Genomic DNA, 19,848 nt, shown 5'->3' with positions numbered 1-19,848 from the left:
CATTTTTCTTGCCTCAGTGGCACAGTGGTTACTCACCTCCCCCAAACCTGGCTATGTTTTTGTCGTTGTTGTTTTTTGGCGTAGGGTTTTGAGTGAGGTGTCTCCCATATTCTTAGGCATCTGAACTGCAGTTGGTGACACTGTTTAGGAAGGATTAGGGGGTGTGGTGTTTCTGGAGGAAGTGTGTCACTGCAGGCGGGCTTCCAGGTTTAAAAGCCACGTGCAGTTTCCAGTGTCCTCTGCTTCCTGTTTGGGGTTAGAGAAGTGATCTCTTGGTGCTGCCACATTCTCCCTTGGTGACTGTCATGGACCGCTGTCCCTCTGAAACCATAATGCCAAAAACAAACACTTCCTGCCTTGGTTGTGGTGTCTTACCACAGCAAGAGGAAAGTGATGAAGACACTTGAGACACGATTTTAAAATGCCAGACTCCTGCTTTATTTTGTGTGGAGTGAGGTAAGGATAACTAGCTCCCCCAGAAGAGCCAGGATGCTGAGGTGAGATGACAGACACAGAGCAGTTGACAGGCACTAGCAGAGGGCGAGGGACCGATGCAGGGTGCTGCTCTTTGTTCACAGTCTTTTCCTTTTAGAGACAAGGAGGTCCAGAAGGTGAGGCCCACATCCTTAAGGCACTAAGGTCAAAAGGCACAATGAGTGGAAGGAAATACCCAGTTCCAGGTCATGGTCAGTCAGAATGGCTGTTTTAAGAAATATCCATCATGGGTTACTCTCCAGTGATGCGCACAGTGGGATTCCCCAGCCTCCAAACATGCCACAGGGATCCAGGAAGGCCAGAAGGACTATCTCTTGTCAGAGAGAAGTGAGAAAGAAAACAAAGTAATCCAAGGGAAAAGTGACGCCGTGTGTGCTGGAGGGGAAAGCCGGTTGGTTGGTACCACACGGACAGGAGATGAGTGCTCAAATCAGGTAACAGCTCTGTCTTCCCTCCTGTGAGAATGAAAGAAACAGATGACCCTGACCAGGACTGTGGTTTCCTGGATAACCTCCCCCAGACGCTTGAGGACCTGAGGGCTGGGTGCGGACAGCACTTCCCGTACCATTGGCCTTCTCTGAGGAGTCAAGGCTGAGTCCCTCCTCGGAGATGGCCTTGAGTTGTTCAGAACTCACAGTGGATAGCCTATGGTGCCTAAGAGGATCTGGCTTTAGTAATTTTGAGAAACTTAAGCAGAGGAAAGAACAGTTACTACTCTTTACTTGGAATGGAATGGTAGGAAGTGAACTTGCAGCTGCTGTGTGAAACATTGAAAAATCTCCAAGAAACATTATCCACAGTGCATTGTAAGACACCACAAATGGTTACAAAGAAAGTCATGCAAGCTCTTCGGATGTGTTTAAAACAAGACCCTTTTTAGGAGGGGGGTTCAAATTATCTTAGTGGGTCTTCACTAGAGACAGGAACAGGCTGGCAACTCTCAGGGTTCTATTCTTTCTAGGATTTGATGATTTTTTAAAAAATGATCTTATGAAGATCGCTCTGGCTTCTTTTCTATTGTAGCCACCCAAGGAATAGCTGTTGCCTTGACAACAAGGGACAGTCCTCATATGCTAATAGGAAAATGGCCAATTTTCTTGTTCATAAAAGAAAACTGTTGGTTAATAGCTTTTTCTCTCTCTCCGTCTCTCCCTCTCTCCCTCCCTTCCTCTCCTTTTTTCCTCTTCTTCCTAGTGAGTTTACAATGAACCTCACTGAAAAGAGAGACTGGTTTATATCTTCAGAATTCTCACCGGAACTTGAGAAACTCGTTTACAAAGGAGTTGGGAGCGAGACAATGGCCTGAGCAAAAGAGGAAATCAGCAGTCGATGTTGGGGAAGAAAAACAATGACATACCTAAGATGCCGTGCTGTGGCAAGATCGAAGAGCATACACTGGACCAGGAGGCTAGCAGCTTCCTTCCTGCGTAGTTCTCCCAAGTTAGAAGCCACAAGGGCAGAAATCACGCAGTAACCCCCTGGGGTGCCCCCTGCTACCTTAAGTATAGCCAGGTACCGGTTGAAGCAGACTAGCAACTGAAAGTAAGTGCTTTGAGTAAATGTACCTATGTGCTATGCAGAGACAGAGCTGTAGTTCCCAGAGTGAAAGCGCTCTCGGTAGAGTGTCTTAAAGCCCATACTGTAAAAGAGGCCAAGTGTCCCAGGTCACCTGTTGCCTTTGCACACAGCAGATGGAGTGTCCATCTGCAGCCTCCTGCCAGTCTTGTTTATATAGATGGTGTGATAGATGCTAGTACCATGACAAGCTACATCCCCTGTGGTGGTGACCCTGCTTCATGTATTAGCTTCTGCTTGTGATTCACCATTCCCCATTACCTCCAATGTAGTAAGAGCGGTGGGGCTGCGTCCCCAGCACCCCGGCCGCCTGCATGGCTAGCTTATGCCCCGAAATAATTACACGGACACTGTATTCTTTTAAGCACTGCTTGGCCCATTTCTATCTAGCCTCTTTTAGGCTAACTCTCGCACCTGGACTAGCCCATCTCTAATAATCTGCTGTAGCCCACAAGGTGGCTTACCAAGGAGATTCTAGCCTACGTCCATCCTGGGTCAGAGCTTCATCATGTGTGCCTCAGAGAGCAGAGCTCTCGCCTCTGCCCGCAAGAGTGGAGCATCGTGTCTCTCTGAGGCCTCTGCCCCCGAGAGGAGAGCTGTCGAGTCTGAGCTCACTTCCTCTTCCTCCCAGCATTCTTCTCTGTTTACTCCTCCCACCTATGTTTTAACCTATCAGGGCAAGCAGCTTCTTTATTTAATTAACCAATGACCTTCCTCCATCACTCCAAGGATAGGTTTTTAGTTTTTTTTTTTTCCGGGCAGTGGTGGCACACACCTATAATCCCAGCACTCAGGAGGCAGAGGCAGGTAGATCTCTGAGTTTGAGGCCAGCCTAGTCTACAGAGCGAGTTCCAGGACAGCCAGAGCTGTCTTGAAAAACCAAAAGGATTATTTTTCCTTTAATTATTAAAATAATCCAGGCTGGTGAGATGGGTCGGCAGGTGATGTTGCTTGCCACCAAGCCCAACAATCTGAGTCCCAGAAGCGACAAGGTAGAAGGAGAGAACCAACTCCAGTGAGTTGTCCTCTGACCTCTGCACGAGCTGTGATGTGTTCCTCCTCCCTCAGTAAATAAATAAATGTAAAATTTTATTTTAAGTGAAAATATGCTCACTGTAAAGAAAATGCGGAAAAGAACAGAGAAGGAAGTAAAGGATTGTTTATACTGAAGAGAATGCCGAGAACACAACACCCACTGCCAGTGTTTCTTGTCCCCAATGCCAGACACCACAGATGCCATCCCCACACACTGCCACTTCCTATCCCCATTCTTTCTGTCGCCAATGACATGTTCATGCACACTTGCAAGTGCCTGCAGGTGTTAACATACACTCTGATCACCACAAGACATGTGATCATATCAAAAAACGAGGCCAAACCACATTTGCTGAAGGGATCCTGGGGAGGCTGTGAGCGCTTTGCTACTCACCATGTGTTTTGCTGCAAGATTTGGGGCCGGACACTGGGACTTCCCACAGAACGGGAGGCCATCCTCTTGGTTTGTCTGGCTCCTAAACATCCACAGAATAGCACCTCTTCCTCCCTTTCCTTCCCCGAGTTTAAACATTGTGTGAGCTGGTACCTTTCAACTGTTCCTGTCTTACTTATCAGGTGCCCCTCCCAGATAAACGCTACCCTGTGCCCAGCTCTATCAGACTATTGCTGTAATTTCTTTCAATCCCTTCTCCATTGCAAGGAACTATTACTAGAACCCCAGGCTTTAGGCAAGAGCCTTTTCTTCTCGTGTTGCTCCTTGACCCCCCCCCCCACCGCACACCATCTTTTCCCCCGTGAAGACAAAGTCCCACTCTGTTTGGTGAACCCTGATAGCCATGCAATACTGTGGGCACACAGTCTGCACTTAACGTAAGTTCTGGAAGCAGTTAGAATCTGCCTCTCTGCAGCAACAGTGCTTCCCTGACTTGTTTCCCAGGGACTCGGGATTCTGAGCTTCCCCTCCTTGTCTAGCACAGATCTGGGCTGAGCCAGGGATGTCACCAGCACAGCAGGGAACGTGTCAAATGACAGATTTCTGGATCACATCTGCAGAGTGTGTTGCTCGGGAAGACTGAGACTCTGCCGTGTTTCATCTGGCCCATACTGAAAATCCTTAGATGTCCTCTATGGAAGGCTGGAGACTGGTCAGGGGCAGCTTCCACAGTCAGCTCCCCGAGGAGAAGTGCGCTGACTAGTTTTATATCAACTTGACACACGCTAGAATCAAGGGAGAAGAGGGAGCCGCAGTTGAGAAAACACCTCAGTAAGATCAGGCTGTAGGCAAGTCTGTAGGCTATTTTCTTAATTAGTGCTTGAAGTGGGAGGACCCGGATCATTGTGGGTGGGGCCACCCCTGGGCAGGTGGTCCTGGGTTCTATAAGAAAGCAGGATGAGCAAGTCATGAGGGACAAGCCAGTGAGCAGCACCCCTCCATGGCCTCTGCGTCAACTCCTGCCCCCAGGTTCCTGCCCTGCTTGAGTTCCTGTCCTGACTTCCTGTGATGAACAGTGATGTGGGAGTGTGAGCCAAATAAACCCTTTCCTCCCCAAGGTGCTCTGGCCATCGTGTTTCATCATAGCAATAAAGACTCTAAGACAAGAAGGAAGATTGTGGTAATGTTGAAGAACCCCAAAGAGCAAGGATATCAAGGTCTGGTGGTCTATGCCTAGTATTCCTATGTAGCAAGTTCCAGGCCAGGGCTATATATAGTGAGACCCTCTCAAACAAACAAACAGAAATGGGCTGTTTTGAACACAGGTCAGGTTATAGTCTCTCATATTCTCTCTCTCTCTGTCTCTCTCTGTCTGTCTCACTCACCTCTGCAAGCCTGTCTACGCTTGTTCACAAGCTGGTAAGAAACTCAAATGAAGAGATGGGTCAAGATAGTGGTCACCTGAAAAGCTGCTCCCAAGTCAGGTGTGTCTGTTTTGAGATCCAGCCCATACAGGACTATAGTCTCCTGAATGGATTCATTTCATGAGGCCTTCAGTGAGCAGACTGCCAAGACCTGCCCCATGGCTTGCGCTCATTGCTAGACACTGTTTGCTTCTCTTTTTGATACAATGAAATAGAGTAAAATAATTTTGAAAGAACTCACTTCATGAAATCATATCAAAGAGAGGCAAATGAAAATAGAACACAGTAGGCTAATGCAGTAGGGAAATCTAATTTTCATGAGCGGTCAATGCCATTCTTGTTCTTGGCTTTACGGTATGATGACATGCTCAAGACCTTAGCTGTGTTGAATTATAACACACTGCAAACCGTCCAGATAACAGAAGCTGGACATGGATAACTTCTGGTTTAAATGATATGCTTCCTAGAACTGTCTATAAGTAACACAATTGATCATTTATGGGTTGCTGGGTCATAGGGGTCATCTGTGATTTCTACACGCCATCCTCACTTTTCTAAAGCTTCTGGGTTTTGAGAATTCATGATGATCATTTTTACGTATGGTTGTCTTAATCACTGATCTGTGTTTATACATTTTTGCAGAGCGCCAGTGTTACAATGTGTGTAATCTTTGATTCACAAGCTGCGGTCTTCAGTTTCTATTCTGCTGTTAATTATTACCATGAACATGGCTGCTTCATGCCAATGTCAGCTGTGGCATGAATTTGGAAAAGGAAGAGGGGTTATGCTCCCCACACTTGGGTGTTTGTAATATGGAATCAAAGAGTCGACGGGAACAGACTGCTTGATTGCCGTTTGGTCCACAGTTATTGGGGGGAGGGACTTCTCAAGTTTACCTCCAAGGCTGCATCTGGATGTTTGGCTCAGATGTTGGGAATAGTGGTCTTCATTGTACTAGTAGGCCTTCATGAAGCTCTGCAGTGAACCAAAACAAAAAAATAAGATAAAAGAAAAGGAAAAAGGCATTGTGGTGCCTTACATATACAGATATGTAGCACCATCTGCTGGATCCCGGCAAATGAGTGAGAGCAGCCGTGAAGAGCTAAGCAGCACAGCTTTGAAGAAGCTTGGCTTACACAGGCGTTCAGGCTCCCGTCTACGAGTGCTCGGAATACTTTGATATATAAATAGCTTTTCTGTCCCTGGTTTTAGGAGGCAGCATGAGGAAATTGTTGGCTGTTGTTTATAGTCATACACCTATCCAACTGACCATACATGTACACACACAGACATGCATGCATTCATGCACATACATACACACATATTCATACATGCTATGCATATATACAGATCCATGCACACACATATATACATATACACATACAGACACATACATAAAGGTGTACATACATACATACTTATATAATATATATATCTACACATACATACATGCACATATACAGCACTGTGAGACACACACACACAGAGCACGCTGGCTTAATTCCATCGCTGCACATGAACATACATGGACTGTAATCATTTAGTTACACAGTACTTCTGCAAGGCAGTGGCTGATTCTGGAAAAATAAATCTTGTGACTCTTTCAGAAACAGATGTTAGAAAGTCTGTAATTAGGGCTGGGTATAGTTAAGTGGTAGAGTACTTATCGCTATGTGTAAGGCCCTGGGTTTGATCCTCTGTGCTAGAAAAAAAAAATCAGTAATTAGAGAAATCCTTCTTATTGTTTTTCTGCATCAAGAAATGTTTTCTTTAAATATGACTATAGCAAATTTTCATCATAAAGTACATACATTGAACAAAAGATTTATGAATTCAACAAGTATTGAGATATTAGCAGGTACCAGAGACAGTAGCTGGAACATTGGGACGGGTCCAACAATGTCACCAGAGACACTGTAGCGTCTCTCCACAAGAGGCTAATGCTCCGTGACAAGAGCTTGGAGCTCACGTTAATGTGCCCAAGAAAACGCGGACAAAGCCTGTACGGGACACATTGTCACAGAGCGCTAATTGCTGGACAAGCACCACTAAACAAATGGAGCACAGCAGCCACTGGCCTGGTGACATTCTCTCACTCAGCTTCATCTTCCTGCAACAGGCTGCATGCCTCCCTCTGGCGCACTGGGCACACATCAGCCACCGTGTGATTCTGAACACTACTTATCCTCAGGCGTCATTCAGTGTTCTTCACGTTCTGCTGTGGACGGATTTTCCCAGTTTGTTAGGGTGCATCTATATCAAGAATTACATAAAAGAAGATCTGAATAGATGGAGGAGCGTACATTTCTGTGCATATGGAAACTGTCAGCTCTTAAATTATCTTCCACATCCAATGTATTTTCAGTGGAAGTCTGTGGGACTCCCTCATTTAAAGACGATGCTTCAGTCACTGTTCTGTTGCTGTGAAAAGACACCGTGACCAAGGCAGTTCTTACAATATTTTTTACAAGCATTTAATGGAGGCTGGCTCACGGTTTCAGAGGTTCAGTCCGTTATCATTGTGGAAGAGAGTATGGTGGCACATACGGTGTTGGAGCTGTAGCTGAGACATCCTGATCCTCAGGCAGAGAGGGAGAAAAGGTGAAACCTCAAAACCCACCCCCAATGACACACCCCCTCCAGAAGGCCACACCTGCTGCGGGACAATGGTCTGTACCCCGGCACTTGTATTTTAAACAAATGCTGATTGGCCAGTAGCCAGGAAGGAAGTAGAGGCGGGGCAACAAGAATTCTGGGAAGAGGGAAGTTTCAGTCTGCAGTTGTCACCAAGACACAGAGGAAGCCAGACAGAGAGCAAGCAAGATGTGACTGCCTCACCAAAAAAGGTACCAAGCCATGTGGCTAACACAGACAAGAATTATGGGCTAATATAAATTATAGGAGTTAATAAGAAGTCTGAGCTAATAGGCCAACCGATTTATGATGAATGTAGACCTCTGTGTATTTCTTTGGGACTGAAGGACTGTGGGACCTCGTGGGACAGAAAACACACACACACATACACACACACACACACACACACACACACACACACACACATAAAGGTAAAAATAACTCCCATGAGCTGACATGGCACAATTAAATGGGCTGACATCTCTCTGACAAAGCTGACTAGTTGGGTCAACTGCCGCCACAGACATCAAAATGAAAAAGGACTAGATCGCAGTGAGGAACTCTGCAGCAAGACAGGAAAGAATGTCTTTTCTCGCTGCCTGGCTGGCTTGCCAAACAGGTGACCAGCGGACGGTGACGTGGGTCAGCTGTGTCCAGTTTCTTGGCCTCTTGTTGAAAGGGTTGATACAAAGGCAGAGTTTCAGCAAGGTGACTTCATTCAAAGCAAGGTGACAGTTCAGGTCAGATCCACAGTCGAGACTGATTGCAGGTCACATGAGTGAGGACACCCAGGACCTGATTTTTGTTTTTGGCAAAGTTTAATGGAGAAGGAGTTCAATGACTAGGGGCAGAGTCCGGGTGTTCCGACTGGCAGGTTTGGATGCTGTAATCCCTTGCTCAGTGTTCATGTTCCTTCCTGTGATGCATGATTTTAGTCATATGCATGCCCAATTATGCACAGGCATGAGATGATAAATGGGGGATTCTCCCTAAAATCTCCCTTAGAGGACACAGTTTGCCTTGTAGTATGTGTACTCCAAACAAGTTTATGCCAGACTAGCCCTCCTATCCTCACCCCTCCATGTATTAGGGATATGTCTGAGGGAAGGCCATCTAAATGTCATGGCCATTAAGGGGAATCTAGTCTATCACTCAGAGAAGAGTGTACACACAGCTCAGTGCAGATGAACATTCTGGACTCCAACAGGTGGCTAGGCCCACTGTTCAGGGAAGAGTGTGTGCCCATGGCACATACAGATGAGGGTCCTAGGTTTCCCAGTGTCTTGTTAGAACAGGGTATACAGTGCCCTAGTGGAGCGGAGTCAGGCTGTTAAGCTGTTCCCTATGCTTGCTTGCCTCATCAGGTCCTGGCCACTCCGCTTCCTTCTACTTCCTGGCTGCCAGGAGGGAAATAGCTGCTTCCCCCAGGCAATCCCACCAAGGCGCAGTGTTTTCCAAAGGCTCCAAAGTTGCAGGACTAATCAAATATGGGATGAAATCTCCTACTATAAACCAAAAATAAACTTTCCCTCCTTTTAAGTTGGTTATCTCCGATACTTTGTTACCATGCTGGAAAACTAGCTAACAGAGACCAAGATCAACATGGCGCCTGTATAAAGGCGGAAATTTTAGATAGTTGATGGTGATAGAAGGTACTTTCAGACGCTAGCACAGCTGTGGAACATTAGGGGCTGATCAATGAATTTTAAAGAATTATAAAGATAAATTTAGTAGTAGCCTTGAATCTATGAGAAAAAATATGATTGTTAAGGCATCAACGAGGCTCATTCAACCTGCAGCCAATTAACGAGGCCCCTCCGCTTGTGAAGTCCTATAACCAGGCTCCTTCTTTGTGAGGCCTGGAACCCTGTGGCTGCAGGCAACAGCATCCTTGGTGCTACGCACAGCCTATTGCTTCATGCATCTCCCTTAGGGATCTTAGAGATTTTCAAGGGCTGGTCATGTTTCTAATTGCATACTAGACATGTACACAGGGTGCTTTTGTGAAGCCCCAAGTATAATTAGGGTTTACAGTGGCCAGGCTACCATGTCCACCCTTACCAGGATGCAGAATGAGGAAGGTGCAGCTGAGGTCCTGCCCAGTGCCAGATTCAAGTCCCTGGCTGCCACCTCTCTGAGAAGTCTAGATTTAAAGAGGTGAATGAAGATGAACTTGAAGACGTGGTGGTTGGAAAATAGCTCTCCCGATTGACTGTGACGTCAAACAGATCCTCAGTGCTGGGCCCTGCATTCTGGAGACTTCTAGAATCTTGCCTCTTTAATAATGCTCACCAACAAAACGTACACATTATCCAGAATAAATAAGTTCAGTTCAAGAAGTTAATTATGGGGCGGAAGGCATAGCACTGGCCAGGCATGGTTGTGTTACTGGGAGTTCCTATCTTAAATAATAACAGTAGGAAATGGAGCATTGTGGGTAAATAGGATCAAAATACATTGCATGATATCCTAAAACATTAACACAAGGAAGAAAATATAAAGCTAAATTTAGCAACGTAATAGTTGTGTTAGCTAAGTTAGAATTTACTATGGTGCTGTCTACCATCAACAGCAATTTTCTGGTGGGGTGTATCTCAGTGATAGAAGACTTACCTAACATATGAAAAGCCTTAGGTGTGTCCCCTGCTCTGAAAACTTTTCAAAAGCCAGTATGCTTTTCTTTATACCATGTACCTGTGGTAAATATAAAATTGTACAAACGCACACACTGACTTATAACATGGATGTAGATGAGCGTAAACACTCGATATTTGTAAGTAGTTTGATGGCTTGTAAGTTGTTTGGTTTTCTGGCCTTTGCTCGTGGCGCTGGTAAGACAAACAGAATATCTCATTAGCTTTTGTCTCTGGAGCTGTGCAGGGGACTGACTGAAAGTAACTGACAACTACAACAGTGGTGAATGGCCGAGACACTGTTCAGAAGAGACTAGAGTGGTGTAAGATCTGACACAGGCTTCTCATTGCACAGAGTTAAAGAAATGCTTACAGGCCCTGAAAGAGTCCAACAGCAGAAAGACCTGCAGGATCAGCAAGCTGTTACATTGCTGGGCTGCATTGTATGTTATAGTCAACTGTCACTAGTCTTTAAATATAAGGAGGATTTGCATAAACACCACCTACACAAAGCCGCAGGGTACCAGTAAACGTAGGGTTTACGAAGGATAGGAAAAAAAAGGAAAAAAGTCAACTGTCCTTTTTAAAGGAGAAAAGAACAAAGTGCTCACCCAGTGTTTAGGATAGCAGGTACCAGGCTGGGTTGCATTTAAAGGTCTCTTTTCATCTCTGTTATGCTGCAAAACCTGACACTATAAGAGTCTGAAAAGAAAACCCCTGAAATGTGTTCTCACTCACAAGAGCAGGAAAGAAAATTAGGTTAACACGACCAGAGAGGCAGAGGATTGGGGCCTCAGGAGCAAGCCCCTAAGTGACAGTCCTACTGGTCTGCAGAGCGGTGAGGCAGTATAAACTTTTCTTCAGGGTAGGCAGTAGGACTCCTGTGCTGTGCACGCCCACGCAGGCGTCCTGTTGTGGACACAGGGCCGTGTCTATGTGAAAGCTGACTGACTTGATCAGAACCTCGATAGTGTGGGAGTTGGATGGTGCAGAGCCAGAGCCAAACTATCGTGAGCTATCTTTAGTTTCCATCATAGCCATCCATTGCCCATTTGACCAGGCAATACTTTCTGGAGTGTGTTAACTTAGAACCCTAGCTTCCACCAACCCCAAAGCTAAGAATGCCATCAGATAGTATCTGAAACTTACAGCACAGACTTCCCAGCTGTGTTATACAGGCAGTCCCTGGTGACGTTTTCATCAATGCATTGGAAAATGCCTTGATTTATACTTTCCTTTTCTTCTGCAACCACAAAAATGTCATGAATCAATTTCCATGCTAGAACACACTATTTGGGGTAACCTGGATCTGTGTTCCTGGACCATGGGCCCTCACCTATGGCTCAAAAATAAATCCCAAGTTTTTTTTTGGGTCCTATATAGGCTCTCAGTCTTGTGGTCCTGCATCTCGCACCCTGTACCCCACCACCCTGGCATGCCAGAAACCCTGTGCCTTCCATCCCCTGAACTCTGTGATCCTCTGAGGCACCCGAGGTCGCAGATTTAGTCGTGCTGGAAGTCCTGAAAGTGTCCCAATCCTTGAAAGGAAAGTTGCGCCTCACAGTCCCGGGCAAGCAACTGCTCTCAGGCTTCAGAAAGAACAAGGGAATTTTCAAAGGAAGTTCCGCCTTCCGGTCTGACTGCTTCCTGTTTGGTAACTAAGGGCTCCTGGCTGTTGCTAGGGCCGCGGAGTACAAACCGGCAGGCTTTGCAGACTCAGGCTGCGCGCTCCAGGGAGGGTTTTTTTGGAGTCTGTCTGAGCTGTCTTTGAGATTGTGCATCATGAGTAGCGAGTTCCTAGCAGAGCTGCCCTGGGAAGATGGGTTCGCCATCCCCGTGGCCAACCAGGAGAACAAGATGCTGGAGGATCAGGTGAGGAGGACCGGGTGGAAGTTAGGGGATAGACAGGAGAGGACCAGCTGAGCAACGGAGAGGGGGTGTGAGGTGGAGGGATGAGGGTGGGGACTGGTTGAGAACCGCCAGGATAGTCAGATGAGGACCAGCGGGAGGATGGAGGACTAGGTGAGGACCAACTAGGTTGCAGGTCCGGTGGGTATCCAGTGGGAATTAGGATAGCACCAGAAACGACCCCCGGGGTCTGGGTGCCATGCTGCCCAACTCTTCTGTGCCTCCCGTGCCCTGACCTCATCCCGTAAGTCTGATGTCTACCCTCCCCACTTTCCCTACTGCTCCTATCAGTTGCTACACATTTGAAAGTTTTATCAAAGCAATGATTTCTATTCAGGGTCGTGAATAGAACTCTCACTCCTCCAGCTCTTTCAGATGCCAGCTAGTAGCCTTCCCCCATCCAACTAAGGGCTGCAAGTGGGTTGTTGGTGTTTGCCTAGTAACCGCTGTTTACGCATGTGTGCACACAAGACACATTCTCGTGGGCATTAGCTTGCCTGTGATGCTTAAAGGGACTTGGGTGCCTTTCAAGGGGGAGCATTTCAGTGAAATATGCAGTGTAGGAAGTTTCAAAGAGAGGATCAAGGTGTCACAGGAGGACAGAATATTTCACATGTGGGAAGAACTTGCGCCAACTACAATACATACAGTTTCAGCCTCCTGTTAGAAACAAAAAACAAAACAAAAACACAAACTGCAAACAGCTCCACAAAGTTGGCCCATCTTTAGCAGCCAGCTTAAGCCTCACAAACTGGCCTTAGGGTGTGGGGAAGAGGGCCCAAGAACGGACAGTGTGTGCAAGCTGACAAAGTAGAACAGAACCTTTTTCTGCCCTATGAATAATGAGAACGAAAAACCTCTTGAGTGGGTCTGCTGAGAGAAATGGGAACTGCAGAATGACGTATGTGTTTGGAATGTGAGGTGGTGGATGTGAGTGATTAGCGTCCATGTGTGCAGGGGTCAGAGGTCAACCTTAGGCGCCATTCCCCAGGCTCCCCCCACTTTACTTTTTGGGGCAAGGTCTCTTATTGGGATTTGGGGCTCCCAGATTAGGCTAAAATGTTACACCAGTGAGTCTAAGAAATCCTCCATTCTGTTGGGATTACGAGAGCATGCCACCATGCCTGGCTTTTTATGTGTATGTATGCTCCCAGAGCAAACATTTACAGGCTCCTTTTTTTTTTTCCTGATCACATTTACCAAGTATCTAGTTTTTTTTTCTCTTGTCATTCAACACAAGTTCGAATCATCTGTCAGAAGAAGGAACCCTCAACTGAGAAAATATTTCCCTCAGATTAATTTGTAGGCAAGGCTGTGCGGCGTTTTCTTGATTAATGGTTAATGCGGGAGGGCCATGCCCACAGTGGAAAGTGTCACCCGTGGGTAGGTGGCCCTGAGCTGTATAAGAAAACAGACTAAGCAGCCTGTGTGGAACAAGCTGGTAAGCAGCGACCCTCCATGGCCTCTGCTTCAGTTCCTGACTCCAGGTTAGCTTCCCTGCTTGGGTCCCTGCCCCAGCTTCATTACTGATGGAGTATTGTCTGAAGTGTAAGACAAAACAAACCATTTCGTCTTCAGTTGCTTTTGGTCGTGGTGCTTATCAGAGTGATAGAAACCTAACATAAGAAGACAAACCATGGTATAGCCACGCGACAGAGCTCCACTTTTGCCTAGAGGGAAATAGCCCTGTTGTGTGAGAAGTGCAGCCAGCAATGGCCCTGCCAACACTGCACACTCAGGGAGATTCTGTCATGTGAACTATAGTATAATTGTTTCAAAATTGTCTCTAGATTTTTTTATATCTAAAAGGTCAGTAGATTTTTAAGAAGTTCCTGTGGACATTTAAAGGAGCCAATGGTGACATGTACTGGATGTTTTACCCTTCCAAACCTTTTCTTTGGATGTCCGAATTCCCAGTGTCATGGTGTTTGGAGGCGAGGGTCTCTGCGGGGATGTTTGCACAGTGACTTTTCTGTCACTGTGATAAAATGCCACAATCAAGGCGACTTACTAATGACAGCATTTAATTAGGGTTAGCGGTTTCATGAGAGTTAGGCCATGGCAGCAGGACCAGCTAAGAGCTCATGCTTCAGAACTGTAGGCAGGAGGCGGAGAGCACATTAGAAATGGCAAGAGTCTTTTAAAGCCTCAAGCCCACCCCCAGTGACACACCTCCTCCAAGGTCACACCTCCTAACCCTGCCCAAACAGTTCCACCAATGGGAGGCTGAGTATTCAAACAATCGAGTCTAGGGAGGCTGTTCTCATTCACGCCACTACAGACACTACAAAGCTCGAGCTCTCACAAATTCTATCAGTACTCTTTTTATTTTTATTTTTGTTTTTAGAGACCGGGTTTCTTTGTAGCTTTGGTGCCTGTCCTGGAACTTGCTCTGTAGATCATGCAAGCCTTGAACTCATAGAGATCCACCTGTCTCTGCCTCCAGAGTGCTGGGATTAAAGGCCTGCACCACCACCGCCTGGCTTTATATCAGTGTCCTTATGAGAAGTAAAAAGAGAGAGCTAATCTCTCTGCCATGTCTGAACATAGCAAGAAGACATTTGTTTGCAACGTAAGAAGGGCCTCGCTAGGAATCTTATAATTCTTAGCCTTCAGAATTGTAACACATACATTTCTGCTGTTTAAGGCATCAAGTCTATACTATTTCTGTTACAGCGTCTCAAAGTGACTATGCTACAAAGATTTACTTTGCCTTTTAATCATGGCTTTTATTACTTACAGCTATCAAAGCTGCAGAAGGAGAAATCAAACTTGCAAGATCAGCTTCGCGACTATGAAGATCGGATTAGTTCCATGACTTCTCACCTTAAAAATGTGAATCAGGAATTTTCATTCACACAGGTACCTAAATATTGACACATGTTGATAGCGCCGTGTGAGAGATTCATCCCCAGTATGGAAATAATTATATCTGTTAAGTAGAACATATGATTAATTCAATATAAATACCCTTTTCTCAATTATTTATAACCAATATTCTTACTTTTTGGGAAGGGACGAGTTTTAGTTTCCAGTTCTCACCTTATAGATTTCCTTTCTTTAGTTTATCCCATGTGATATCTGAACTCCTGACAGTGGAACTCTGGGAAGGATATGGCTAATCTCCTCATCTGTGGTGAGCGCTGGCTAGTCACTGTGGGGGCGAGTCTACCCTGGCAGAGTGAGCGCTGGGTTGGGGTGTTTCGTCTCGAGCCTTGTTGTATGTTACACTGTAGAACTGTAACGTGCTTCTGTTTTGTACCTTATTCTTCAGGCTCTTTACAAAGCAAGGGAGCGTGAGATTGAAAGTGAAGAGCATTTTAAGGCCATCGCTGAAAGAGAGCTGGGCCGGGTCAAGGATGAGATCCAACAACTGGAGAAGGAGTTGGCGACCATCCAGGAGCGCAAGAGCGATAAGGAAGTGGGTGTGACTTGCTGCAGTCCAGCTTCTGCTCTCCAGGGAGCGCAACCTTTTCTGTGATTTACTTACAGTTTTTTTGACCGTGAAAAGACATATAGCACGCAGGGTGACTTTGGTGGGGGTCTAACGAGTTCTCTGTGAGATAAATACCCTCAAGCCCTTTCACAAGAACGTTGGTTTAACCACGGTTCTTAACCATGTATGATCATCTCTGTTTTGCAACTGGAGAATTCAAAAACAAGCACGGTAGTGATAGACTTGAACATGCTATGCCATATGGAAGGCAGAGACATGGGTTCTTTAACTGTTGCGTAGTATAATTTATGTTTTATTTTAGTTTGCACAATAAATGCTGTTTTATCACCACCCTTTCTCTCCCATTCCTTGGAGATTAGAATGGCATATTTAAAGCGACCCAAAAGCTGGATGGCTTGAAATGTCAGATGAACTGGGACCAGCAAGCCCTGGAGGCCTGGCTGGAGGAGTCGGCTCACAAAGACAGCGACTCTCTCACCCTTCAGAAGTACGCGCAGCAAGACGATAACAAAATCAGGGTGAGCCGTTAGAAACCGCCAGAACTGCTTTGCTCTGAGTCAGCTTTTAAAACAAGAAGTGTCGGTGGCCGGTTTTAAAGGCAACTGTCCTTGAAGGTTTGCACCAGGGTCTCCAATTGAAGTCACGTGTCATGGCCCTAGAGCAATGGCTGCAGTCAAATCCTACAGCGTGTTGCTGACTCTGGGCTGCTGGTCCTCCGAAGTCCGATGACCCACTGGGGAACGGGTTAGGACTTCAAAGGACTGTCTAAATCATCTTAGGGAAGAAAATACTAGTCATACTGAACTATTAATTATTTTGGACACTTTGTTTTACATTTAATTTGAATATTGTATGTAAGTTCTACCTATTTAATATTTTTTCATTTAAAAATAAGATTTATTTATTCAGAGTGTCCCGTTTTCCTATCTCTTTGGATGAAAATATGTTTACAATCTGAAAAGGAGACAATATTTTACTGATGTAATGTTTCAACTAATCTTACTTGAGCATCGGTGAGACGGCTCAGTGGGAAATGTTTTGGATGTGCAGGGCTGGTAACTTCATCTTGATCATCATATGAAGATGGAAAAAAGTAGACCCCCCAAAGTTGTCTTCCAGCCTACACATATCTGTCGTGGCCTAAAAACCACAATCGTATCACACACACACACACACACACACACACACACACACGCACGCACGCATGCACGCACTCACGCAGGCATGCACGCGCATGCACACGCGCACATGGCACACCAGAATTGTTTTTATAAAGAATAAATCTCATTGCTGTTTATTATCTGACATCTCTGGATAACTCCCTTTGAAGGCACTACTTGGAGATGACGTGCCAAACAGATCACTCGTGGGGACATTAAGAAGCACGGAGCACCAGAGAGGCTGTACATCGCCATTCAACATCCAGCTCTGTTATGAGATGTACAGTTGATTGCTGACTATCCCACTTGATTACATTGATCTGAGTTAATACTGCAATTGATAAGTTATTATATAAAATCTACTTAGACTCTCTTTACTGGTGGTAATGAAGTTAGTATCACAAACATGCTATTCTCCAGCAGACTAAATACAAATGCATTATTTTAAGTATTTTCAAATGACAGGTTGTATTTCTCTTTTTCCCCCTAATTCGTGCCAAAATCCATCTTAGAAATAAGTGCATTTTCATGGGGGGATGTTCAAACGGTAGATTAAACCTTGGGGCTAGACAATAAGGAAAATACATACTATCTTATACTGTTTATCTAGTGTTTATAATAAGGTATAATGATACAGAATGTTATATGAAAGCTATATGCCGGCTTTAAAACTGAAATAACTGACTGTTAAAAATGTTTTCCGTGTCCCACACCACAGGCTCTGACCCTGCACTTAGAAAGGCTGACTCTGGAGTGCAATGAGAAAAGGAAGCTTCTAGACAGTGAACTGACGGAGACATTGAGTGCACAGGTTGGTTTACAGAGCCTTCCTAATTTTCAAGGTGGTGTTGGCAAAGGCATTGTATTAATGGAAGTGTAATCTGCTCTCTGTCTGACAGTTAGAATTAGATAAAGCTGCGCAGGACTTCCGGAAGATTCACCTAGAACGACAAGAACTCATCCAGCAGTGGGAGGGCACCATCGAGCAGATGCAGAGGCGGGATCAGGAGATTGACAGCTGCGCCCTGGTGAGTGGTCCGCAACTCTGAGGCCCTGCAGACCCTGCAGCGCTGAGCTGGACTTCTCCTGCTCCTGCTGCACACATGAATTTAAATGTACGTCATAGTCGAGTGTGGAGGTGCAAGCTTTTAATCTCAGCACTAGGGAGGCAGAGGCAGGCGGACCTCTGTGAGTTCGAGGCTGGCCTGGTCTACTGAGTGAGTTCCAGGACTGTCAGGACTTCCTAGATAACAAAAACAACAAAACAAAAAACGAACACAAAAAGAACACAAACAACCGCCACCATCAACAACAAAATAAAATGTATATTATGGTGCTATGTGAAAGTCACTTTTCAGTAAGATTCAATGGCTCTGGCCAATGTGGCTCTATGGAGGTTTTTTTTTTTTTTTTTTTTTTTTTTTTTTGCTTATAGTATTATTATCCTTGAGGTTTGAGACTTCCTGCCAGTAATCCTGACCCATGATTGTAGTAACTTGGGGTTCACATGTTGCTGTTTGGCACTAAGTTCTAGGTGTGTAGAAATGGCTGTGTAGATAATGCAGGCAAGGAAGTGGGTACAGAGGAGAAGCTTGGCTGCCAGGGGAGTCCAGTTTTGAAGCTGTGGAACCAATGGTGAGTCAAAGCCCAAAGAGGGCAGGGACGGTGTGGTAGCAATTCAGGCCCAGGACCATCACTTCCAGGTGGATCGAGGAGACAGTGTGCGGCAAATCAATTAAGGAGCCTTGGTGGAAATGGCAGGAAGCTGGGGGGCGGGGGGACAGAAGAAATCTAGGAAAACAAACAGGGAGGGAGAGGAAAGCAGAGGTGACCGGGAGTTTGGGTTTCTGAGAGCTGGATGTGGTTTATTTTAATGCCTGTTTTATTGACTGAAGGGCCATGCCTCTCTAGCAAGAATTACAGAGAACCATTTTGGTTTTATAGCTGCAGCCCCTGAAGGTTGGAGCCAGTGTTTCCTCTGAGTGTCTATTAAAATCGAGTGTCGTTTCGACAGAAAAAGGCTGCAGGTAGATGCCACACCATGCACACTCTTCATTCTGGAGACTGACACCAGTGTCCATTTCTTTAGTTCCTATTGCTTTCAAATCTGCAGTCCTGGTTGTTTCCTTACGCGAGCCAAACAGGTCCAAGATCACAGCTGTCTGGTCAGCGCTGGCGCAGAGCACAGGCTAATCGGTTTAGGCTTCTCTTCTCTTCTCTTCTCTTCTCTTCTCTTCTCTTCTCTTCTCTTCTCTTCTCTTCTCTTCTCTTCTCTTCTCTTCTCTTCTCTTCTCTTCTCTTCCTCCCTTTCTCCAGTGTGTATCTTGCTACCAAACAACACACATGCCATATCCAGGGTACCACTTAATAAACAGCACTGTTAACAAACACGGATGCTGCTGCTGTTATTAAATTATTCGCCTAAGTGGCAGAAAAGCCAAAGTGATGAAGGCTTTCAAGTGAGCACTTGAAACATTGAAACATAGATTCTGACAGTCTTCTGGTTGTCCCAACACAATAGTGTTCCTCCTTGCTCATTATCCAATTCATAGCCTCTTTTTTAATTGTTATGTGCATATATGTATACGTACATATACATGTATATCCCTAAATATAGCCTGTTCAATTTCTTGGAAAATAAGTTTGTAATTATATTTATGCACAGGAAACTTATCTGTACTTTTAACCCAGTTTAGTGGTGAGTTCTTTGACCTTTGCCTTTTCCAGCTTGGCAGTTTGAGTCCCAGATTTAGGACCCAGGACATTGCCTCCCCAGTGGTGGCGGATCTCATCATATCTGTCATTGTAATTGGTCCTAATAGCTTCCACCAGCTTAGGCAGAGCACCCTTGTCTTCTGAGCTAACCTGTGTTAGACAACAGTGGCGCACGTCTTCCTGTGGACCAGCCGCCCCAGCCTGGCCTTTCCCTTGATGATGCAGTAGGGGACCCCCATCTTCCCACACAAGGCAGGCAGGAAGACCACCAGCTCAGTGAGGTCTACACCAGCTGAGCCTTCTTGTTCTCCACCAAGGCAGTGTGTAGTAATATGAGCAGGAGGAGCTGCGTCCCCATTACCCCTGCCGCACCCCGGCCGCCTGCCCGGCTAGCTTATGCCCGAAATAACAACACACA

The 19,848-nt window shown here is 45.7% G+C and overlaps 1 protein-coding gene across 2 annotated transcripts in view; it reads left to right on the top strand.

The window, feature by feature from the left end:
• Positions 1-11,879: 11,879 nt before the first annotated feature.
• The window catches only part of Ccdc39 (coiled-coil domain containing 39), a 44,630-nt gene continuing 36,661 nt past the window's right edge, over positions 11,880-19,848 (top strand). For both annotated transcript variants that reach the window (XM_026782192.1, XM_005343782.3), the window contains exons 1-6: positions 11,880-12,062; positions 14,841-14,960; positions 15,373-15,519; positions 15,915-16,073; positions 17,434-17,526; positions 17,615-17,743. In XM_026782192.1, coding sequence (XP_026637993.1) covers positions 11,973-12,062; positions 14,841-14,960; positions 15,373-15,519; positions 15,915-16,073; positions 17,434-17,526; positions 17,615-17,743 — 738 coding nt within the window. In that variant the 5' untranslated portion in view covers positions 11,880-11,972. The remainder of the gene's footprint in view (positions 12,063-14,840; positions 14,961-15,372; positions 15,520-15,914; positions 16,074-17,433; positions 17,527-17,614; positions 17,744-19,848) is intronic.

The sequence above is a fragment of the Microtus ochrogaster genome, chromosome 1, assembly GCF_000317375.1.
Source record: "Microtus ochrogaster isolate Prairie Vole_2 chromosome 1, MicOch1.0, whole genome shotgun sequence".
In the NCBI taxonomy this organism is placed as follows: Eukaryota; Metazoa; Chordata; class Mammalia; order Rodentia; family Cricetidae; genus Microtus; species Microtus ochrogaster.
This window is presented reverse-complemented; position numbering and strand designations above follow the sequence as displayed.